The 26229-nt window shown below is 45.3% G+C and overlaps 1 protein-coding gene across 1 annotated transcript in view; it reads left to right on the top strand.

Moving 5' to 3' along the window:
- LOC126336267 (neural Wiskott-Aldrich syndrome protein-like) overlaps positions 1–26229 on the top strand; it is a 110079-nt gene that overhangs the window by 51869 nt on the left and 31981 nt on the right. The window contains exon 2 of the mRNA XM_049999765.1: positions 17480–17580. Within this exon, the coding sequence (XP_049855722.1) occupies positions 17480–17580 (101 nt within the window). The remainder of the gene's footprint in view (positions 1–17479; positions 17581–26229) is intronic.

The raw sequence follows: 26229 nt of genomic DNA, 5'->3' as shown, positions 1-26229 counted from the left end.
GAAAACAGATTCCACAATAATAGATACAGTCGATTTCTATTAGTTTTACAAGCAAAGTCGGTGTGATCTGAGAGCATTCTTTGTGTTCAGATTACAATCTGTCGTGCACAAGGGCATTGTGTTCATTTCAGACGTATGAAATGCCGATACAAATCAGCATCTATATAGTCATTTACTGCATTCGAGAGCACTCCTCATCGCTGTTTTGCAACATCCAGAGTACGTAAAAAAAAAAAAAAGACCTATGAACTGTCTGGTTCCAGACATTCAAACAGGCATTCCACTTCTTGTAATAGAACCTCGAATAAGATTCTACCGTGTCTCTGTCACCCAATAAATCGAAAAACAAACACTGTATGCATGTTGAAATCAAGCGTATTACATATACATGTACTGCTCGATTGTAGCATGTGGCCAATTATCAAAGTCACTTTCACAAACCTTTGTAGAGTTTTGTTGACTATACTGGAGGAAGACAGACTAGCAATCACAAGATGGCGTTCCTGTGTTGTTGTTTCATAGCACTCTGTCTTCAGGTCACGAGTGGCCTACCGGGACCATCCGACCGCCGTGTCATCCTCAGTGGAGGATGCGGATAGGAGGGGCTTGGGGTCAGCACACCGCTCTCCCGGTCGTTATGATGGTATTCTTGACCGAAGCCGCTACTATTCGGTCGAGGAGCCCCTCAATTGGCATCACGAGGCTGAGTGCACCCCGAAAATGACAACAGCGCATGGCGGCCTGGATGGTCACTCATCCAAGTGCTGACCACACCCGACAGTGCTTAACTTCTGTGATCTCACGGGAAACGGTATAGCCACTGCGGCAACGCCGTTGCCACGTTGTTGTTTCATGAGCAGTTTAATACCTTTTGTTTCAGCTGTAACACATGACTTCAGCTTCGTACGCTGCCACACATTTTGTCTTTCCACCTTGACTTCAAGGCCTATGTAACGTTCTGCCCAGACATTAACACGCCTCAGTCCATTGGTTCTCGCAAAAAGCCAACGATCGTGTGGCGCTGATGGCTGGCAGGCCAGGAGGCCGCCGAATTGCAAGTGGTATTTCAGGTGGCACCACACTGGACTTGCGCGCTGGTGGTGATGAGATGATGATGAGGACAGAACAACACCCAGTCTACGGGCGGAGAAAATCTCCAACCCGGCCGGGAATTGAGCCCAATCCCACTGCGTGGTAAGCAAACACATTTCCAGTGAGCTAAGCAGACGGCCTTGTCTTCCCACAGAAAGTTGGACATCGCATGGTGTAAACTATGCTGCTACCACAACACATGGGAGGGCAGAATTAAAACACAGAGATGATGTTTCTTACTGACAATAAATGTGAAAGACATTGCAACATATGGAAACAGATAGAGTTTGTGGCATTGCGGAGCGTTTCCGAACAGCTGTCCAAAGGTGATGACAAGTTAACCTCGTCTTCCACAGGGACTGAGTAGCGGGTGCCTCAGTGTTCTACCAAGACTCTCTCAAACTAGTCTCTGGTGCTATGTAATAGGGACACCGAACGAAATGTGCACTGCATTTTCCTTCCAAGTGCAGTAACTAGCATTTCACTCCCAACTAGAGCAGCACAACCCCTGTAAATTGCAATTTTGGCATTAGATCGTACGAATTCGATGGCTAAGGAGTGTTCCTCAGACGATAGTCGATTACGTGGTTAATGATTGATGTGTTTGTGTTGGTTGACGGATACCAAAAATGCACTGAAAAAGTGCAAAAGTGCTGTTTACTATCTTCGAGCGGAACGAGGACGCACATTTACTGCACCGGCCTGACTGTTCATTACAGCAACATGGCGCTCCTAGTGAAATAGGAGGAGTGCACTTATTCAGACTAAGGACGGTGTCATCTTCTGAGCTGGAGAGGCACCCAACATCCTCAATCTGAATAAAAGACAAGTCTTTTGAAATAGGGTCTGCTGCCTGCTGTACTTTCGGATGCTTTTGAGAGGCTAAACATGTGGTTAAATTCTCTTTCTGATTACAGTGCAGGTCAATGGTGAAGTAACCTTGCTGTCACCGTAAAAACTCTAGTAGAACCCGACAACAGAGTAAGCGTGTTAATGTTGGTATAGCACCTGACAATGGCATCAAACTTATGATGCCAGTCGAAAATGTTTAGCAAGGTACAGAGATGCGAATAGTTCACATATATTTGGAGAAGCTGTGCAGCAAACTGACAATATATCGAAGGTAGGTTATGGCTAAGGCAGCTCGAGAGGTATCACGTGACGTTCCTTTAGTGCTGTGGACATACATGATTCACAGTGGTGGACTTTTTGTGACGGACTGGTCTTGTGTGCTGTGTGCTGAAATCCACCACGAATTTTCTGTGTATCAGCAAACTCTGCCGGGTATCTACCTGGTCATAACGAGTCAGACAATATCACTTTTATTATGAATCTCATATGCGGTAGTCGCTACTCGTAACTGAAAAGAGCACTAACCAATACTGCATGTAAGCTGTATAGAACAAGAGGTACGCAGAATCAGGAGACATCGCTTGAGGGAAACACAACACAGATGTTAACGAGCAGAGAGACTTACACGCATCCGAAAGGCTTTAAGTATAGTACTAAGCCAGGAACTTAATGCAGGACATCGAGCGCTCAACATAAATGACAATAGCTTGGATATGTCACTAGTAAGCATATCACTGCAGGTTATCAGTATCCATAAAAAATTTATAAATAGATCCAGCAGCTATGTAATTTTTTCCCTCTTTGACGGTGTTGTACTCAACTGTAAAGTATTGCCTCCAGCAGTAAGTGAAGTAACGTAACCGTTAAATTCCTTTAGGAATCAAGCAGGTAGACAAAATGGAAACGACGATGATGTATAACTTGATTGAAGTTTGCTGTCAGTAAGCTGTGTAGGGAATAGATACAGCTCCTTTTTTCATTTAGTAAAAGGAATGATCGTAGCAGTTTAACTATCCAAGGACATTTAACCGTATCAAGGCTTTGTAAGCCATTAGATGGCCGGCATAATATTAATGCATGAGACCGAACATTAAAGTACAAACGTTTAATGTTAATTTTACAAGGGGGCCACTGAACTTTTAGAATTCATAACACACACTGCCATAGCTGCGCACAAAGAAAAAAAATGTGTGCATATGTGGCTGTTAAGAGTCGCAAAAGGAAGTAGAGGCATTCATATTTATAACTCTGATAATACCTTCTGCATATGCATTAAAATCTCCAATACGTGAAAATCGAAAATTCCTGTGTCTCTCACCTCGTTAATATTGGTACTAACACCGATCAGGTGTTATGGTAGAAATGACACATGGAAGTAGAAACGTTTTGTGAAATTGTTACCTAGGACCATTCATGTTTGCTTGATTCATGTGCAGTAACTCACTTACATCAGGCAGCTACAGTGCAACATCTATTAGGTCGATGAAGTTTCAGCACTGGGAATCAAACTGTCGTAGTAACGAAGTCTGTAAGTAACGTTGTAGGCTGCCATAATTATTTCACTTACTTTTCTGTGGGAGCTACGAGCACCAATGGAGCGATATATGTATGTGTAATATGCTCGATGTCACCTCCGATACGGTATTTGTTTTTCGATAAATCGGAAGAGAGAGATGTGATAAAATCTTAAAGGAGGTTCTATTACAAGGAGTGGTATTACAGGTTAAAGTCTGGAAGCAGATACTTCGTAGTTTTTTTTTTTTACCGCTTCTCGATGTTACAAAATAACGATAAGGAGTCCTCCTGAACATAATAAATGACTGTATAGATGCTGATCTTTGTCGGTATTTCATACATCTGAAATGAATGTAATGCCCTCGTGCATGACACATCGTAATCTTAACACACAGAATGCTTCAAACTACACCGACTTAGCTCATAAAACCAACAGAAATCGAGTACGTCTATTCTTGTGGAATCATGATTGTTTTAATCAGTATCGCAAAGAATGTGGTTTAAAATATTTGTATTACCACAAATCCCGTGTTATATCATAGTTGATAATCTCTCATTATAAAACAGAGAGCACTTGAGTTATAACTTGCTGTGGAACCTCGCAGCATGTGAGTAGAGTGCGTGAAACAATTTGTTCTGTGAAGATGAAACTACGATGGAAGATTCTGGTGCCATTGCTAATGATAGTCTGCTGGATGCGGCAGTCACTAGAGTCGAATTATGGAGCAAAAAATGTCACATGTCAGTACACACACTCTAATTGTTTTGGCGTGTGGCTGGAATCTTATAGGGTTCTTTAGTATAATACGTGATGTTACAAGACACGGTCTCACGGTCCTTTTTTTTACGTTTCGTAAACGCCGGTGCAATATAGCAATGCACTGCTGAAATGGTACATGCCATAGCGTACGAAACAACAGCGTCCTCTTGAATTATAATTTGTTGTTGTTGAACACAAAATGATTGCGTTTTTTTCCAACATGTGAGCTATTGGCGTGAATTGCTGTGTTTTGTAATGTTATTTAACGTGTATGAAAAGTTTGTAACACACACACGCATTACAGTTTATTTATAAATACTGATTTAAACGCCAGGGATTCTCTGAAACCACGTAATTTTGTCCATCAAACCGAAAGAAATGGCTTAACATGTATGTTTTTCTTTTGGAAGCTTAAGTTTTCGCGTTTTCTTTTCTCCAGTGTAAGTTTCGAAATAATGGGGATATTCTACAGTGATCGGTAGCTTTCGCAGCAAAATAGTGGAAATTTTGTTTCGATTTGAAGCAGGGTGGACATGCGAGATTAGTCATTACATCTGTCTAGATGTGCAGCACTCACCTCTGCAGTTTGGTCATCTGTAAACAGCGGCAGCACACCAGTTGCTTTTTTTTTCACTTTGTTGGATGTCGCAAAATAACAGCAGGTGGGGGGAGAGAGAGATGCAAATTGTATCCTTCAGTTGAACGTAAAATATATAGCGATTTTGCTCAGAAAACTATAAGGAAATGGACTGCGCCCGTTTATTGGAAACAGGACATTTAGTATCATCACGATTGTGTTTTCGGTGCACTGATGATGAATACAATTGTTAGTGTGAAGTGTTGTATCGCAGAACGGTGGGTGCTCGCAGGGGTGCTATCGAGCTGCTGTATTTTACCTCGCTTCGTTCTGTGAGCCACGGGCGTCGCGCGCTTTTCTGCACGGCGGCGTCCTTGACACTGACCGAGCGCCTGGACCACGAGGACATCTGGCAACGCACACATGTTGGGAAGCGGACTGCAAACCTGCACACAGAAGCCGTCGCAGCTGTTCGTTTGAAAAAGTGATCTGGAGAGTTCTCCAGAAGTTGATTATTGTGCCAGCTTTTCAGGAAATACATTTACGGATTGCAGGAAGCATCCGTCTGTAACTGAGTTCCACAAACTGCCACCAGATGGATCTCTGTGTGGACCATCAGAGACCATGTAGAGCAGACCTACAGTGGGGAGAGGGAGGGAGGATGGGAGTGGCTCTACACTGGTTACTCTGTGACCGCACATCGAGCAGAACATACGTGCAACTGCCGCCCGCCTCCCCTGGTGCAGTCTTTTGAGAGGACGATTTTCCCTTTTCCCCAGTATATGTGTAGCCGTAGGACGCAGTGATTATGAGTGCTGGTATTTTTCACTACAACTTTGGTGCGTAATTAGAACAGTGGAACATTTTCCACCAGTAGTGGTAGCGTGCGTTAGCATTCCTTAATTTCGTTGTGGATAAAAGTATCATCCTATGTAGAGTGAGTACGTCTGCCACTAGTTTCGAGTGGTACTAAAAAACTTTTTCCTAGTAGGATGACATCAGTTGTATGTCATCGTCAATTTTTAAGCTGTATCGCGACTTCAGGTGCTCTTTGTGTAGCGCTATGCATGTAGTTCTGTAATTATGACTGATCTTTATGATTAATTACGTAATTTGAACTGATCTTTACTTCAGTTTCCCAACCAAAATAAATAAAGTACTCAAAACTAACCTTCCTCTCCAGGATCTGGACAATTGCCATGTGGACTTGGGCTTTCCACCCAGAAGAATTGTGGTTCGATTCCCAGAAAGGCCACCGCCATTTTGAATTTCCTGCCAATTTCTGGGGGAGGGGTGGGACATCAGCAAAGCCTTTGGACAAGGAAATTCCCACTATTTTTAAGTTCCTGCCTTTTTTTTTAAATTCGAAATTCTCGCCAAAATTCGAAATTCCCGCGTGTAGGGTAGATGGTGGAATGGAGGGATGGGGAGGCGGTGGGGAGGGGACCCAAGTGTCGACTGGGGAAATTACACGTTGTCCTCTGGGGGAGGGGCTTGGGGGCTGGGGTAATTAATTTGATTGGAGTGCTGCCAAACGGAAGGCGAAGGCTGTTTGTCTGAAATTCGAGATCAGATACATGCACATCTACAGGAGTACTCTGCAAATCACACTCAAATTCCTGGCAGATGGTCCATCGAACCAGAGTCACAGTAATTCTCTATTATTCCAATCCCGGAAATGACTTTCCGTCAGTTACTACAAACTGTGATGTCACTGACAGTTAATAATGAGTCCAGTCGCTTAAATGAGGACATATTGCATAAACACGGAGTTTGATTACAAGCCGCTTGTGAGGTACAGTGTCAAAAGGCTTGTGGAGCTTGTGGAATGAAGAGCTAGTTCTGTTTCAGAACAACGATGTTTTGTAAATCCGTGTTGACTGTGTGCCAATAGACCGTTTCCTTCGAGGTAATTCATAATATTCGAATACAGTATATGTTCCAAAATCCCACTGCGTGCTACAGCACGTTGCGTTAGTAAGTCCCCTTGCTCACTCAGCAAGTGGGAACTCACACAAATGCACAGATAAAAATAAAGGGTTATGCGGTAAGACGGGAAAAAGTCACATTAGCAACAGACGAAGCAGAGAGACGGTTTAATGACAACAGACTCATTGTGAACGCAAAAAAAAAAAAAAAAAAAAAAACAACGTGGATCAACTTCAGACATATTACAAATAAAATAAAAACTAACCTTACAGTTGAACTGGGTAAGTGTAAGACTGAACAAGCTTCATACACTAAATACTTGGGAGTATGGTTTGATGAACACATAGGATGGGAAAAGCATGTAATATCATTGAACACAACATTAAGTCAAACATGTTATATACTTAGAATCCTTAAAAGGTCATGTAATATTAAAACAGTGTTATGTGTTTATTTCTCATTCATTCCCAGTTTATTAAGATACGGTGTAGAGTTTTGGGGGAACAACAGTCTAACAAAACATTCATTAGACTACAAAAGAAGGCAGTCAGAATAATAAAAGGTATAGGATATAGACACACTTGTAGGCACGCTTTCAAAGAATTAAAAATCATGACACTACCATCCTTATACATATATGAAAGCATATGTTTCTTAAAAGAACACGCGGAATTTTCTACACTAAACAGAGAGTTTCACAACTATGAAATGAGGAATAGGAATGATTTCCACAGAGAAATTAATAAAACAGCTATGTATCACAAAAGTGTACAACACCAACCCAAAATCCTCTACAGTGCTCTCCCCAAACAACTAAAAATAATACCAAAACTTCACATATTTAAAACAGAATTAAAAAACTTGTTACTGAGCAACAGTTGTACAGTATTGAAGAGTTTATGAATCATTGACAATAAAAGCGCAGTTAATATTTCCCTGACATAATAAATATGTGTAATTGCTCACATTTAAATACGTGCTGTTTCTATGAAAGTGTGAAACAATGTCAATGTAAGAATGGAAATAATCTTTGATGTGAGAATCACTAGTTTTTTTTTGTATGTTGTTATCCTACTTGTATATATTTATGTTAATGTTCTTATAGTTCTTTTAAAATTGTAATGTCTGAGTGACAAGTAAATTCAATTATAAATTTTCATGTACGTGTATTTTAAATTGTAATATTTATTGGCAAGTCCTATGTCACTTTGATGATGTACTACAAGGACGCTAATAAATTGAATTGAACTTAACGTACATGACGTGAGGGACAACACCAACATTGGTACACAGTTTTATCTTAGCAAGTCTCTTCCTGTTACACTCGCAGATAGAGCGACGGAAAAATGACTATGTATATGCCTCCGTATGAGCGCTGATTCCGCGTATTTTATCTTCGTGAACCTCACGTGCAATGTACGTCCGACTCTCTAAACTTTCTCAATAGTGATTCTCGAAAATCACATTTGTAAAACAGTTTCAAACGCCGATTCTGTAATTTTTCTCAACAGCGTTTCCGAAAAGTATTGTAGTAACCACGTAAAACTGGTTGTGGAAAACGAAGATGATGGGCAGCAGCGTATCTTTCGAAGAAAATAGACTGCAATGCAACTGATCGACGAAATGATAGTTGGTCGTTGTTGTGGCAGCGTTACTCGCTGGGACTGGAGAGGTGCGACGCGCAGCGCCCCACGCTCCCTCACCGCCGTCCGGTCCAGTGAGCGCGAGACCGCGACGCAGGCGCACGCGCAGGCGCAGCCGCTCCAGAGACGGCCAGCCTCGCACCTACGCTTACTCCTCAGATCCAGCTGTGCACGTTGCAGGAGCAAATGACAATAAATACTCTTTCCCACACACCGTAAAATGGAACTGCGGAATGTGGACGTAGGTGTGCATCCACTGGCACCTTATGTCGTACCACGGCTGCCGTTCTGCAACGTGACACTATGTTCTGTTAATTAACAGAATTGCTTTTGAATGTTTACTCTGCTATAGGCACATCAAAAAAAGTTTTGCATCACCTCGGTTCCGAGAGTTCCGGAACCTGTACAGAACATTGGAGTAGAGGTGAACATACACATCATTTCTGTACTTTTTATTGCTCGTGAAAACCACACATCGCATGTTGTACCACCACACAGCGAGACCTTCACAGCTGGGGATCCAGACTGCTGTACACACTGGTACCTCTAATATCCAGTGGCACGCCCTCTTGCATTGATGCATGCCTGTATTCGTTGTGGCATACTATCAACATGTTCATCAAGGCTCTGTTGGTCTAGGTCGTCCTACTCCTCAACAGCGACTCGCCGTAGATCCCTCAGAGTGGTTGGTGGGTCACGTCGTCCATAAACAGCCCTTTCCATCAGTCCCAGGCATGTTCGATAGGGTTCATGTCTGGAGAACATGCTGGCCATTCTAGTGCAGCGATTTTGTTATCCTGAAGAAAGTCATTCACAGGATGTGCACGATGGGGGCGCGCATTGTCGTCCATGAAAACGAATTCCTCGGGAATATGCTGCCGATATGGTTGCACTATCTGTCGGAGGATGGCATTCACGTAATGAACAGCCGTTATGGCGCCTTCTCTGAGCACCAGCGGCGTACGTCGGCCCCACATCGTGCCACCCCAAAAGAACAGAGAACCTCCACCTTGCTGCACTCGCAGGACAGTATGTCTAAGACGTTCAGGCTGACCGGGTTGCCTCCAAACACGTCTGCGACAATTGTCTTGTTGAAGGCAAATCCGACACTCATCGGTGAATAGAACGTGATGCCAATCCTGAGCGGTCCATTCAGCATGTTATTCGGCCCATCTGTACCGCGCTACATGGTGTCGTGGTTGCAAAGATGGACCTCGCCACGAACGTCGGGAGTGAAGTTGCTCATCGTGCACCCTATTGCGCACAGTTTGAGTCTGAACACGCCGTCTTGTGGCTGCACGAAAAGCATTATTCATTACGGTGGCGTTGCTCTTAGGATTCCTCCGAGCTATAATCTGTAGGTAGCAGTCATCCATTGCAGTAGTAGCTCTTGGGCGGCCTGAGCGAGGCATGTCACCGACCCTGTCTCTCTCTATCTTCTCCATGTCCGAACAACATCGCTTTGGTTCACTTCGAGACGCCTGGACACTTCCCTTGTTGAGAGACCTTCCTGCCACAACGTAACAATGCGGACACGATCCAACCGCGGTATTGCCCGTCTAGGCATGGCTGAACTACAGACAACACGAGCCTTGTACCTGCTTCCTGGTGGAATGACTGAAGCTGATCGGTTGTCGGATCCCCTCCGTCTACTTGGCACGCTGCTCGTGCATGGCTGTTTACATTTTTGGGCGGGTTTAGTGACATCTCTGAACAGTCAAAGCGACTGTGTCTGTGATACAAGTCAACGTCTACCTTCAGGACTTTTGGGAACCAGGGTGATGCAAAACTTTTTTTGATGTGTGTATAAAGAATGGCTATTAGAGTTTATGCCCTGTAAATGTCAATTTTTTTACACTTTACTTGGCAGCGTTTACACAGTATGTTTCACAGTTCCTGTTACACGCATTTTACTAAGGTCTGAAGCTCCTTTTTTCGTTCTTCGGTATTTGCAATTTAAAAACTGGATTATTTAGGAAATCAGCCTTATGCAAACACAATTAGTTTACTTTTATATTTACCCAGACGTGTTTCGACACCGATGTGTCATCTTCTGTGGGTCAATTTTTTTTTATTTCTTAAAATTACATAGTTAACTGAACTGTATTGTTACACATCGATTTTAGTGCTCGTTGTTTTTTTTTCGGCCTATCATCTGCAAATTTATCCGTCCTGTTTCGTTGTCCCTGGTTGGTGTCTCAATAAGCTGCTATTTAAGCATTGCTTTCACTTAGTTTTTCACAAATTTCCGCTCACTACTTCCCCTCACATGCACTTAGACAAATTGTGGCGAAATGTGACCTAAGCAGACACTTCTGACAACACACTCAGTGAGAGCTTTCATGTTATAACATGAAACCTGAGTGTGTGAGGTGCCATGTTATAACATGACACCTGGGTGTGTGAGGTTAGAAGACGCTTGTGAGGAACGGCGTCGAAAGCTTCCTGAAAATCTAAAAATCCCTTGTCGATAGCATTCATTACTTAATGAGTATAAAGAGGTAGTTGTGTTTCGCAAGAACGATATTTTCTGAATCCGTGCTATGTGTCAGTAAATCGTTAGTTTCGAGGTACTTCACAATGTTCGAATACAGTATATGTTCCAAAACCCTACTGCAAATCGACGTTAGTGATATGGGCCTGTAATTCAGCGGTTTACTCCTATTTCCCTTTTTGGTTATTGGTGTGACTTGAGCAATTTTCCAGTCTTTAAGTACGGAACTTTCTGTGAGCTACCGGTTGTATATAATTGCTAAATATGGCGCTATTGCATCTGCATGCTCTGAAAGGAACCTGACTGTTATACCATATGGACCGAAAACCTTGCCTTTATTAAGTGATTTAAGCTGCTTTGCCACACCGAGGATATCTACTTCTGTGTTTCTCATCTTCGCAGTTGTTCTTGATTGGAATTCGGGAATATTTACTTCGTCTTTTTTGCTGAAGGAGTTTCGGAAAACCGTGTTTAATAACTCTACTTTGGTGACACTGTCATCAGTGACTTCACCATTGTTATGGCGCAGTGGAGGTATTGGTTGCGTCTTACCACTGGTGTGCTTTATATATGACCAGAATTTCTTTGGGTTTTCTTCCAGATTCCGAGACGGAGTTTCGTTGTGATAATTATTACAAGCATCTCGCATTAAAGCACACGCTATATTTCGAACTTTTACAAAACTTTGCCAATCTTCGGAATTTTGCGTTGTTTTAAATTTGGCATGCTTTTTTCGTTGCTTCTGCAACAGCGATATGACCCGTTTTGTGTACCATGAGGTATCAGTACCATCACTTTATGTGGTATATATCTCTCAATTGCCGTCGATACTATCTCTTTGAAATCATTCCACATCTTTTATACGCTTACATGATCAGATCGGAAGTAGTGGAGACTGTCTCTTAAAAAGGCGTTAAGAGCATTTTTATCAGCCTTTTTAAATAGATGTACTTTGTGTTTCTTTTTGATGGTTGTGGGTGTTAGGGTATTGAGCCCAGCGGCAACTGCCTTGTGGTCGCTACCCCATGTATTGGTCACGATACTCACTATTTGTCCAGCATTACTTGTTGCTAAGAGGTCAAGTATGCTTTCGCAACCATTCACGCTTCGAGTGGGCTCATGAACTAATTGTTCAAAATGATTTTCTGGTAAAGCATTCAGTACAATATCGGATGCGTTTTATGCCAGCCGCGGGCTTTAAACGCATATTTTTTCCAGCGTATCGAGGGTAGACTGAAGTCGCTACCGACTATAATTCTATGAGTGGGGCACCTATTTGAAACGAGACTCAGGTTTTCTTTGAACTGTTCAGCAATTATATTTTCCGTGTCGGGGGGTCGGTAAAACTATCCAATAATAGTTTAGTCCGATTGTCAAGTATAACCTCTACCCATAATATTTCGCAGCAGCTATCTAATTCAATTTCACTACAAGGTAAACTACTTCTGACAGCAATAAATACTCCACCACCAACTGTATTTAATTTATGCTTTCTGAACACTGTTAGGTCGTTTGAAAAAATTTCGGATGAACTTATTTCCGGCTTTAGCCAGCTTTCCGTACCTATAACTATATGAGCTTTAGTGCTTTCTATAAGGGCTTGGAGATCTGCTTCTTTCCCAGCACAGCTACAGCAATTTACAACTACAATACCAATCGTTTCTACAACTACCTTACTGTGTTTTACCACCTCCCTTTTAGACGGAGGCCCTTTCTGTTGTTTGCTGAGACCCTCTGACCTAAAAAGCGGCCAGTCCCTTCCACACAGCCCCCGCTACCCGTGTAGCCGCCTCCTGTGTGTAGTGGACTCCTGACCTATTAAGCAGAAACCGTGAACCCACCAACCTATGGCGCAAGTCAAGGAATGTTCAGCCTACACGGTCACAGAACCGCCTGAGCCTCTTATTCAGACCCTCCACTCGGCTCTGCACCAAAGGCCCACAGTCGGTTCTGTCAACGATGCTGCAGATGGTAAGCTCCGCCTTAATCTCGCAAGCAAGACTCGCAGTCTTTACCATTTCCGCTAGCCGCCCGAAACCAGAGAGAATATCCTCCGATCCAAAGCGACACACTTCATTGGTACCGACATGCGCCACCACCTGCACTTTTCACGAAAAGAATTCGAATCACTCGTGCTTTAACTGAAGTGTTATTATCTACATCTGCATGTACATCTATACCAGGAAAACCACCTGTGAAGTGGTTATTAGTGTTTCTTCTGATTCCATTCACGTAGGGAGCGCGGATAGAATTATTGTTTTTTAATGCCCCTGTACCCGTTGTAATTATTCTAATCTTGTCCTCACGATCCCGATGTAAGCGGTATATAGGAAGTTGTAGTATATTCGTAGAGTAATCATTTAAAGCCGGTTCTTGAAACTTAGTATACTTCCTCGGGATAGTTTACGTCTGTCTTCAAGAGTCTACCAGTTGAGTTTCTTGAGCTTCAATGCAACACTTTTCCCAGGGGTCAAACAAACCTGTGACCATTTGTGCTGCCATTCTCTGTATACGTTCAATATGCCCTGTTTCCACTGTTTAGTATGGCTCTCACACACTTGAGCAATATGCTAGAATGGGTCGCGCAAGTGATTTGTAAGTGTCTCCTTTGTACACTAATTGCGCTTCCCCAGTATTCCACCAATAAGTCGAATTTTCCATTTTCTTTACCCATGGCTGAATCTGTGTGATCATTCCATTCCGTATCCCTACAAAGTGTTGCATCGAGATATTTGTATGAGTTGGCCGATTCCGTCTGTCACTCATTGACAGTACAGTCATAGAATACTACGGTTTTTCGTTTTATAAAATGCACAGTTTTACATTTGTGAACATTTAAGACAAGTTGACACAATTTGCACCACTTTGAAATCTTATCATGATCTGACTGAATATTTATATGCAGCCTCTTTCAGACGGTACTTCAATATACATAGATAACTGCGTCTTGTACAAACAGTGTGAGGTTACAATGCTAATAGCAACGTCAGACTTTCCGCAGTAATGCGTTTGTCTATAGTGAAGTACTGTCTGAAAGAACCTGCATATTGATTCTTAATAACGAGTCAAAGAGGTCTATAGATTAGCAACTGGCTTTAAATGTTCAGAAATGTAAAATTCTTCACTTCACAGAACGGAAAAACGTAGTATACTACGCCGGTACTGTCAGTGGGTCAGGTATGGAACTGGCAACTCGTACAAATACCTGGGTGACCCGCGCTCTGTAGGGAATCGAAACGGGAAAATCGCGCAGACTCGACGTTCGCACGGCAGCCGCGAGCGCCAGCGTGGCAGTAGATCGCAGCCTCTTTGGGGGGGGGGGGGGGGGGGGGGGGGGGGCGCGGCCCTCTGCCAAGTGTGAGTACGCACCGGCAGGCGCATCTGGAGGTCAGCTGAATCTTTCGTTGTGCATAGGAATATAGACAGTTTTACTGTTACCTGTCTCGTGTCGCTGCATCGAAATGCTAAGTATTTGCGTATACGAGCACCTTCTTGCCAAGTCGAGGTTGCAGTTTTAATGTTTACAAGGAAAACTCCCAAGTGCTCCCCCCCCCCCCCCCCCCCCTCAGATTTAGTGGTAAGATGGCCCAGTGCTTCGCACGTCAAAACCTGAACACAGGTCAAACGTGAAATAGGAAGAAGGTGTACTGAACTGTGGGAAAGGAAACCAAAATAGAGACAATGGACGGTCCAAGCTCAAGATGTGCAGGTGGTATAAGGCATCTCAGCGTGTTGCCCCCTGAGTAAAGGTAACCGGACTTCGTGTCACGTCCGCCCAGACCAAACGCAACGAAAAAAAAAAAAAAAAAAAAAAAAAATAGTCACGCTGTTTGACTGCCAAGCGGGCGACCCGTGTTCGAACCTCCATAGTGTCAATTTTTTGTCCACAACGTCCGTCCTGTCACTGAAATGTTTGTTCTCTTTCTGTAGTCTTTGCAGCTGTCATACTATGCATTCGTTATAGAATAGGAGTCATGTGGTAAGAACACGTTACCGTCGCAAGTAAACGCGTTGAATACTGAAAACGGGCGAGATACCACATAGACGTCTCATAGAAATGAAAACAACAAATAAACGGGTGCGAACTACGTTACAACAAAGGAATTCGAGAGTCAAAACTTCCAAAACCCAACGCAACTACAAATAATTAAAAACGTATGTTTTGACAGAGCACAGAGAAACTGTGTCGTTGTGAAACTGTTGCGATAATTCGCTGCAGCTTATGTGACGAAGTATTGACAAACTGTTACGTTTTCATCATTTCCTTAGGGGTGATCACATTCACATTCATACGAACACCTAAAAAGGCCAAGAAGGAATACCTCACTCACTTATCAGGCGTACAGATTACATGCGTCGATAAGACATTCCTATCATATGACACACGTACTGTGACTAAAACCGTGTATGACACATCAGACGTGTTTTGCAGCGAAGGAATCTGTTGACTTGTCACGTTGTTTTCAAGCGTTTCTGGTTCGCATTCGAAAGCCAATTTCTTTCGGGTGCTAATAGAGTAGTTGTGCAGAATCAACTGTGATTGTAGGTCCCTTCCTTATACCTCGCTGTTACAGACGAAGGTTACACCACAACACAGACTCAAATTTGGCTACACTGAACAGCGAAATAAAAAAAATACGAGGCACGAATACCGTGACCACTGAAACTCAGCGACATCGCTCTTTCTGGCTGCTCTGTATTGCACTTCTTTTTCTTGGACCGTGCAGTGTTTCTTTATTTTTTTTCGCCGTCTTTCTGTTTCCATGCTTGACCAGCGTTCAGTTTTTGACGTGCGCCCTCTTACTATTACCTCCATGTAAGAGGGTAGCGACGGGGACTTCCCTCGTTAGCAGCGTAAGCAAGTGAGATCTGGCGTGAGGTGACGGAGGGGCTACTCACTATGCGATGCGAGGCACCAGCATACGTGATGTACACAAGTACTGACCATCAGTTCTATGCGCCCACTGTGTTCACTACTTGTGCCGTGTTCGGCAGCATAACTAGTAGTTGCACCACTCTACGTTTCAGACCCTACGGAAATACGTTCCGACAGTGCTGACATATAGGCGGGTGTGACTCGTCCAGCACGTCACCACAGTAATTCTGGGTCCACTTTAGGCGATCGATTAAAATTGATGACATTGACGTAACAACCAAATGTGTTTACTATTGGCCTAAAATAAGATTCTCCTACCACACCATAGCTCCACTATTACTCAATCGGACGGTGAAAGAATTAGAATGGTCCGTGGCACGAATTCAGAGTAACGTAGGACATGGACTTGTCGACGTCGGGTGTTAGGCGAGAACCTGACACATCGAGTAGTTAGATGCAGGCATTTGAAACACGTCGGAGAAGTTCATTGTGCTTGATGTTACCAAAACTACACATCTACATCTACACGGATTCTCTGCAAATCACAGTAAAGTACGCAGCAGAGGGTTCATCGGACCACCTGCGCAATAATTCCCGAAAACTCTCGAACAGCGCGCGGAAGAAACGATCACATATACCCGTATATATTTCAGTGCGAGCTCTGATTTCCCTTACTTTATTAGGGTGGTCGTTTCTCTCCGTGAAGGTCATCGTCAACAAAATATTTTCGCATTCGGAGGTGACTGAAATTTCGTAAGAATATCCAGCCACAATGAGAAATACGTGTCTTTTAATGATTTCTACTTCAAATCCTATTTCACATCCGTGGCACTATCTTTTAATTTGTCAACCCAGCGAAACGCTGTTTCGCTGTAACATTAGGAGCGCTGAAAATTGGAAGTTTAGTATTTCAAAGTACAGCTCCTTGAGTATTCCACTGGACACGAGCATGTAGCTTGCTGTGACGCGTCATTATCACAACTTGTTCTGTATCACGATGGCGCCATTTAGAAAACCTTAGCTATACTAACTTTTCCTGAGAAAAAATGTTACGGACTGGCGCTGCCAGTTGAATCTGAGATATATTCAAATTGCACGAAGCTTGCCGAGAACTACGTGCCAGACGCGGAATTTTGTCATAAGTCGGTGTACGACAGAACTGTCACAGGTGCCACGCGACACACAGTTCATCAGAGTGAGAAGCACAATGAACCCCTTGTTAACCCTCCACACATATTGTTTTTATCACGGTAACCATTTTTAGGGGTCCTCAGAGTTCTCATAACATTGTTGTTGACTTACTTACTAGTTTATTTATTTGACCTAACATATTTTTTGAGAAAGTTGAACGGTGCAAAACGAGACAAGTCAATTTTTTAATGCTGTAGATTTTACTTAAGAAATAAGATATTACGGTGTGGCAAGCAGCCTACCAGCTTCGGCACCCGACGTCCGTCTGAGGATTTCTCTGGCGTTTCGGCAGCACGGGTGGCCGGTGTGCATGTTCCACCCTCCATTGCTGGCGGTGGCCGCGAGTGCTAGCGGAACATCCGCAAAATCCTCAGACGAGCGTCGACCGATGAACACGGGGCATGGCCAACAAGTGGCCACAAACGCTTAACACGTTTGTAATACGGTGTGCTCGTAGCCTAAGGCAACATTGGGAATAGATAAGAGCGAGTGAAATATGTTTGCAAGTTGCGGACGGTGTCGAGTGTTTTGGGATTGTTGTCGCCGGCAGGTCGGGCGCCGCTGTGGGTCTTTGCCTGGGCGCCGGCTTCGTCGCGCTCGCCTTCGGGGTCGCCGTCGTCTGCTGGGCCGCCTGTCCCAGGAGGAACAGGGGTGAGTGGACTGGGCGGCGCTGCCGCTGGCCGAAATTTTAACAATAATATCACTATAGTATTATTATTATTGTATTAAGGTTTTTCGGACATCATCTGGAAAGAATTTCTCCAAAAAATTGTCAACTACCTGTGTCGTTCAATTGTTTTAACAACTACTCCCTGTTCTGCGCTCATAGGCAGCACACCGCGGCACTTGGGGACCACAGCACAGCTACGACACCTGAGGATGGGCTTATAACAGTCCGAAACCGGTCGTTTGAAAATAAAGTTATTTACAACTGAAGCGGTTCAAAAATGGTACAAATGGCTCTGAGCACTATGGGACTTAACATCTAAAGCCATCAGTCCCCTAAAACTTAGAACTACTTAAACCTGACTAACGTAAGAACATCACACACGTCCATGCCCGGGGCAGGATTCGAACCTGCGACCGTGGACTGAAGCGCCTAGAAACACACGGGCACTCCGGCCGGCCATCTGAAGCGGTATTTTCAACCTACGCAACTACAGCAAGAACAACATTTCAGAGTTTTGACACTTTCAGAGCGTATATGATGTGAATTCCAAGTACGTGCTCATCATTAACAGTTTCTCAGTTAGCTGTACGATTAAGAACACAGGTGTAGACTCTACGGCTATACATACTTATAAATAGGCTTCGGGGAGGGGATGGAGTGCTGTATGTTTGTCATTTTCCAGCTGTCTCGCCTTCAGCAGCTACTGTCCAGTAAGCTCGTGGGCGGCCACCTTCTCCTCCATTTCGTGACTGCAGTACAGAATGTTGCTTAGTGGCGGAGGGAGGGGACGAGGGGCGTACTAAGCTTGGAAGGAAGTCTGAGAAAATGGTCGTGCCATTTAGCACTTCGCACTGCATGTGTAGCATCTGCTTACGCAGAAACACAACTGAAACTGCAACCCTATTTTTTATCTTTTTTTTTTTTTTAATTTTATTTGCTATGTTTCCTTTTACTCTGCTATCGTGATAAAAGAACAGACGAAATGTTGCGTACCGATATACAAATTATATTTTAACATAATTTCAAATGTGTTAGTCATGACTAAGCATTATGCTATTTAAGAGGAAAAAATACATAAGAAAGGATAATAACAAAAAAGGGAAAAGTTTAGATGTTATGATTTGGCCACGTGGCACAGAGATATCTGTTCATCTGTAACCGAGAAGGGGTCGGCTACTGGTCCATTACGCTATTCCGGACTACACTAACTGTACAACACTACAGGCCACAGCACTGCATTATACTACTGTACTCGGTGTCACAACCGAGCTGGGCTTGTCATTTTTCTGGACAATTAGCCCCCGGCGCGCCGAGATGCGACTCGGGATTCACAGGGGCTGTGCTGCTGACCCGGCCGAGTTGAGGAGACTGGCAGACGGCTGTCAGTGCTGACCTCACCACGACTGAGACCCTGGGGCAGGGCACCGGCTGAGCAGGCCGGACCCAGCTGCTCACAGTCTGTGCACGCCCAAAAAGGTCCATCCCGAAATGTTCTAGTTTCCAGACGAAGTTTGGCACTGTTTGTCGGGTTAAGCGGATTCAGGAATAATCTCCAGTGGAGTTCCGCAAATCCTTACCAGCTGCACCAGGTACTTGCACCGAAGCGTAACTTGTTGACAAATATACTGTATACTACCAGGCAAGACGCAGCCAACGAAATGACGTACGGCTATTTGGTGCAGAAGAGAGTAGACACACCTCGTGACAGTGTGACGAGTTGTTTTCCGTGGCAGAAACTGGCAGTGGCGCCACTCGGCGCTGGATCAGCCTGTCTGCACCGCAGGTAGCGCCACGCTTTCTTTTTCTGAGCTGGACCATCTTTTTCGTGACTTAAGTACACCATATTGTTCCCCATTTCTTTGGCTATGAAACCCCATTAGGCAAGGTACTCGGAGTTCAGTATCACCTCCCTGCTCCACGCTAACGTGGCAGCCTGTATGTAGTCGAGTTCTTACTGCATCAGTAACTTCCCGTCGTTGCTGGAGCGGTTTATGTCGAGTCCATCCGTTCACGGGTTAAAGAGATGAAAGCCACAAGTGTGACGTCCAGACGTTGCGGCGGATAGCATCAGCTAGAACAGCCCAGCGAAGCGACCCCCTCTCGAGTGCCGAGACTTCCCTCTGTAATCACTACTTCAGTTTCTAAGCGTTTGACCGCGAGGGAGGATATCGAAGAGAATAACCTTCGCAGTCCGAAATGGCTGGACTCGAGGCTTTAGCAGCTTTTCCTTCCTTTTAGCGTCTCGACGCCTCGGGACACGGAGAGGCCGGGACGGTGGAGGAGAGCGCCCGCCGCCCGCCCCGCGCAACTCGCACGGCACACACCTCCGCCGCCGCAGAGTCCCTCCCAGTGCCGGCTGCTGAGTGGAGTCCGTGTTGGCCGTGGCAGGCCGCTCCCCGGCGCCCGTTCCTCCTTTGGTGGCATCGGATCGCGTCTAGCACTGAAGCCTCCCTTCTATGTGCGACTTCTCTAACGGCATAAATCTTCTCCCGATGCGACGTTGTCGAGCAACGGGTTCGCGCCTCTGTCGTGCTCCTGTCCGATTTCACTGGTACTGGCCACCTGGTGTCTGGCGGTGCATTCCGGCCAGTACTTGGCTCTTCTCGAATGGAGCTCATGTCGAGCGACAAGTTTGGTGAAGTTTTGGTAAAGTTTTGTGATCGCGTTTCGAGCGGCAGCATCGGTACCGTTGTTGCCCCGCTGACTTGCACGAGGCTGCAGCCGACGTCCCAAGCACGCGTGGCGTAGTTTTGTGCTGCGACCTCCATTCTCACAGTGGCACATTGCTCCTCGAGTGTCGTACCGCTTTCGAGGCTAGCCCCCACGGATTTAGAGGTACAGTTGTGACTGAGAGGAGTGCAGAACCACGAGGCTTCTGAATTGTAGTTGGCATGTTTGTTGTCGAAATGGAAAGGACTGAATCCTGTTTCGCTAGGGTTTGGCTTCGAGCTGTTGACTTTATAGTTGTCTTTCGGCGACTTCAAATGTCTTATGCTGGTTCGAGAGTGCCAGATCGTCAGCATAAACAAATCAGGTGCAAGCCCCGGTACGTGGTCGACCATTCGCGTACAAGTTAAGAAGCGTGGAAGAAAGGGACCATTCTTTGTTTCCCGTCACCGGTTTTTGGTGGTTTGAAGGCTAACCTAGAGTCTCGTGTAGCGTTATTCAACACGCACGTCTCTCACGTTAATGCGGCCACCGCCGCCGACGTGCAGTGACCACAACGAGCGGGCAGCAACAGCAGTGCAGGGCGTATAAACCGCGTCAGCGGGACGCGGAGAACGGTGCAGTTGTTACCGTAATGCGGGAACTGAGCGATTTATCTGACGTTCAAACGGCCACGACTATTGCCTTTTGGACCGAAGGCGGAAGCATTTCCAAAACGGCTACGTTTGTAAACCGTCCACACTCTGCCGTATCGAATGATACTCTGCACGAGAAAATGGCGCCAACCGAAACCAGCGCCGAGCCAACTGTTGTGCACCAGCGGCCACAGAGTCCAGGTGTGAACGGTGGGTGTGGACGCGTCAACAGGGGAATACGAGCGCGGCTGCCGGCGAGCTGAGCACTCGCGAGAACCTGGGAGCTGTCAGCGGCGTCTCCTCGGTGACCGTTCGGCGAACGTCGCCGCGCACGGGCGGGCTGCTCAGCAAGCGCAGTGTTCGTGCACCTGTGCTGACTGCTGTCGATCGACGACGAAGGCTGGAACCTGCACGCCAATACAGCTTTCCAGATGAATCAGTTCTGTACTCCATCGGACAGATCACCATTGGCATGTATGGCGTGAAACGTGTGAAAGTAAACACACAGCTACAATTACGGTCTGGGGAATGTTTTCGTGGTATTACCTGAGTTATCTCGTCATTCTGGCAGGCATTGTGGATCAACACAAGTATGCGTCCGTCCTTTGGGACCGTGTTCACCGCCGTATGCAGTTTGTTATTCCCGGGGACTGTGGCATCTACCAGCAAGACAATGCAACGGGGCACACAGCTCGCAGTGTCCGAGCGCCGTTCCAAATGCACGAGGATCAGTTTGCCGTGCTCTCCTCTGCTCTGCTCACCACCAGACTTCCCGAATTTCCACCCAGTCGATCGGGCAGCTGGTGCCACGGACAGAGCCTAGCTCCGCCGGCACGGACTCACGTCCCCGTCTGCTCTTTCTGCGGGTTCCGCTGCTGAAGGTGGTTACCGAGGCTCGCCAGCTGCTCACATTAACGTGGCTGACCGGCGTGCTCGCGTTTGCCTGTACCGACACGTGGCACCTGAGGCTCCCACCAGTACGGGAACTAACGTCGTCCGTCTAGCGTGCAGAAAGAACGGACTGAACACTGCAAGAGGCTACCTCAGCCAGCCTGCGCCCGCGACGACCACAGGCTGCCCAGCCGTTGTACCGCACCACACGCCCCCACCCCCCTTCCCCAATCTCGTTGTCGCCCGCAGTGCGCTGCATGCGTCGCTAGTAACTGGCGGGAAACATAATTCAACACTCGGCACACTAAACGTTGCTCGAGATTATGCAGGAATGAATTGAGAATGGGACATTTTGGCAACGGTGTGTTTCTTTGAGCGTGGGAAATGAGGATGTGATACAACAGCGACGAAAGTTGCTAAGTAGTAATTCCATTGGCGCCGGCCGCGGTGGTCTCGCGGTTCTAGGCGCGCAGTCCGGAACCGTGCGACTGCTACGGTCGCAGGTTCGAATCCTGCCTCGGGCATGGATGTGTGTGATGTCCTTAGGTTAGTTAGGTTTAAGTAGTTCTAAGTTCTAGGGGACTAATGACCACAGCAGTTGAGTCCCATAGTGCTCAGAGCCATTTGATCCAATTCCATCGGCGACACGAAGAATTTGAAGTACGCGAGCAGATGTAAGGGAATTGGAAAGCACACGGTACTGAACGCCAGGTAAGAGTCCTGAAAGCGCGGCCGCTTTTCCTGATAGCTTCGGCGAGTGGCACTTCAACAGGTGTCTTACTTTAACCGTGAGTTAGCAACAGTGTGCATCAGCCGGAACCACCACGACAAGAAATGTGCGCTGCCGGAACCTGGATGACGGGCACTCACACCGTGACTCACTTCCTGGTTACGGCACGCACCAGCACACCGAGCAAAACGCCTCCTGCCGGTATCCCGTTTACCTCAAGTTATTTATTGAGACCCAGGGAAATCACCCTCAGCATTTCGTTCATATAATTACCATCTTACTGGTTTCTTCTTCATACTAGTATGTAAGAAGAAGACATTAGTAGTTCCAAAATAAGGTTTGTGTTCGGCCTCTGTAATCAATTTAACTGTGGTCCAAAACATAATATTTCATGAAAATAGAAGCACCGACAATATAGGCCACTTTAATATAATTTCTGCAGCTGGCGCAATCATTCGTTTTGTTTCTTATTTATTGCAAGTGTTGCACTCTACTGCTAATTTGGCAGTTAATATGTGAGATTAATGTGTCTTAGTTTCTCAAGCTAGATAACTTTGTGGCCTGAGTGAAGCAGATGGGCATACCGTACGACTGCAGTTGGAATCGCCGAATGGCCGTCCAGAGTTTGGTTTTCGAGTTTCCCCTGTATCAGTTGTTCCACTGAATATGCACAACCGTTTTCCTTCTCAATAATTCCACAATCTCATCCGGGACTTTTTCAAGTGGAAGAGTATGAAACTCCATTACCACATAGTCTAACTTCTGGAATGGCCCCAAGATGATGTCATAAAACAGTAGCCACATTTATCGCAAAAAACTAGAGAAAACTGAAGAGTGCAAGAAAATGGCGCCCAACGCTGCCCACATGGCGCAACTAGCAGGCTGCCTCGGGGTTCCTGAGCTGGGCACTGCTGACGTCCACCAGCGTGCCGCCGCGAGCTCAGCGGCGGCCGTGCAGCGTGTCGCCGGGATGCCGTGTATTACAGTGAGTGGCGGCCTCGATGATAAAAACTCTCGGTCTCGAGGTGTGCTGCGTGCCATGAGGTCAGCTGCTGAGGTGCAACAGGCGACCTCTGGGGAGCCTGCCGCACCTCTGTAGTACAAAGCTTGCCTGAGCACACGAGGCTCCGTCTAGGTTCACTTATTTCGCTAGCTGCTCGCGGGACCGAGATGGATCCTTCAAAATTTCCCTTCTCCCAGCGTAAAGGGTGGGCCGCTTGTGGGTACTGACGCCCAGTCAAACAAGAAGGTTCATTTAGCCAGACCTCTTCGTTCAGGACTTCTTATCCAGAGTGCTGCCATGTACGGTAACAGAACCCACGTCGCTGCCAAAATTTGTTTTTAATAGTCAAGCAGAAAGGAGTATTTTTGAGAAGCTCTCGCACTTCTCTATCCAAAAGGGTTCACAGCGATTCTGTTGCTCTGTAAAATCAGAAGAGCGCTTGTGCAATGGCACACTGTTAGTGGAAACTTGTAATTCCCAGCAAGCAGCCACGCCAGATGCCTCGGGGAGTATGCAATGGGAACACGAGGTGTCGTGACTTGCAGGGTTCTAGTTGGCATTCACAGAGAAAATTGAAAAATCAATAGACTCAAGATGGCATTTACGATGTACAAAACACAATGAGAAGGGTGGATGACGATCTAATAAAACTCACTTTCAGCAGCACCAAACTTCCAGAGCATGTTAAGATCCTTTTGTTTCGCATAATCGTGTGGCCATATTTCACCAACTGAATACGCTGTTTTAAATGCCAGCGCTTTGGCACACTACTCTTGGATGTAAGGGAGAAGCCATTTCTGGCAAATGTGGTAAGGCCATCCATGAAGTACTAGGTTGTTCACCTCCTTGCTCTGCGGATCCCCCGTCTCGGGTAGGGGCTGCAGTACCTTCCTCCCGGACAGGTATAATCCGTTCATCGTAAGTATAAACCTGATCTAACCAACACACACGCGATGATTGGTCAGAAGCCGTAACACACGTGCACTGGTGTTGTCACGCTTATGGAAGTAGGTCCTAATTACATATTAGATATATTATTACTATATTACGTTAAATGAAACTATCAAGATATTCAAATGTATTAACAGCCATCAATGTTTTTCTTAATCAAGCTTCAGTTACGTACATATTATTACAAAAATCGTGTACAGTCGCAGCCTCTGCAGCGTTGTGCTCTGATTGTCGCGCTGTTCATGCGCACCATGAAATGCGCTGAGGCTGCTTTCTGTTCCGTAATGAAACACGCGTGAGGAATACGGATAAAAAGTGCCAAGAAATAGTTTGTTTTCAATGTTTTTCATACATTTACGGAGATAATCGGCTTTTAGGTTTTCCCAGTGTCGTATATACTGCAGTTGACAAGTTAACTCACTACCCATATGTAGCGCAGTCGATAGCGTTAATGGACTGCGAAACAAGTGCGATTTTTCGTGCGTTAGATCAAATCTCCCCAGTATCTTTTTTTCCTCGTTCAATACGGAATACCTACATCTCGTAATTATAAAACTCATCATTTTTATGAATAATGCACGTCTACTTGTTTCAAATACATACCGGACGCGAAATTCCTGTTTGCATTTCAAGTACAAATTCTTAATTATCGATGTTTTACGAAAGACTGTTCATAAAAGCTGCTTAAATTAAGAAAACATAACAATTTAATTTTTAAGGCAAAATATCCTCTTAATTTGGCCTATGTCCATTGTTTTATACCACAGAGGTAGATAAGTATCGTCGAAACATGAAAAACAATCATTTCCACAGCATCGAGCAAATCATACAAATACTGCATTTTTACATTTTCTACTGTATCATTACAATATGAACCCAACATAACTCATCTGGAGCCAATTTAAGGGATTTGGCCCGAGAAATAACAAGATTGTAAAGCAGCCAGACGTACTGGAACCAACGCACGCAGCTTTTTCACACGTCACTGCCGAACGCTGGAGGGATATACAACGGCTCGTCGTAAAAGAAGAGAAACTGCTGCGCCTGCTTGGCTTCGTTGATTCTGTTGTTGATAGGCTGGTTATCGACGTAGCAGGTGACACTTCCAGAACTGAAATGTATTTCTCGGATTCGGATAAAGAAGGAGCTAGGACATTACCAGACGACTGACTGTTAGTAATACCTTCAGTGGCTTCAATGTTTAGCTATATGGTGAAATCATTCAATACTCTCTTACGATACACACAGCTTATGCAGAAAATTTGCCCTATGGTTAAGTCAAAATTTTAATTATTCTTGTTTTTAATTACAATAGTACGTTAGCTAAAAGCGATAACATGTTGCGGTTTTCGTCTAGTTGTCTAAGGGCGTATTGTGGGAGATTTGCAGTGCGTTGTTTCATTCTGCTTGAAAATTAAATGTCATTCGTACCTGTATTGCTTCTCTGCTCGTCTCTTATTACTTGTCACCTGCAGCTGGCCACGTCACTGCAGGCTATCTGTACCAGCTGACCGGCCAGTGATGTCCAAGTTAAATGCGCCGAATTATCGCTTAGCCGATGCGCGCGTACCGCACAGCACGAAACGTACCCGTATTACCGTACTTGTCAGTACTCGACACAGCTTGGCTGCAGCCCCACGTAAAACGGAAATCCAGCGAGGTTCCAGCAAACGCGGAAGAATACATTGTTCAATGTTTATATCAGGTTTATTCTTATGATGAGCGGATTATAGAAACAGAACAAGTCAATTAT

This window comes from Schistocerca gregaria, chromosome 2, assembly GCF_023897955.1.
Source record: "Schistocerca gregaria isolate iqSchGreg1 chromosome 2, iqSchGreg1.2, whole genome shotgun sequence".
Taxonomy (NCBI): Eukaryota; Metazoa; Arthropoda; class Insecta; order Orthoptera; family Acrididae; genus Schistocerca; species Schistocerca gregaria.
The sequence above is the reverse complement of the archived record's forward strand: the minus strand, read 5'-3'. Positions and strand labels throughout refer to the sequence as shown.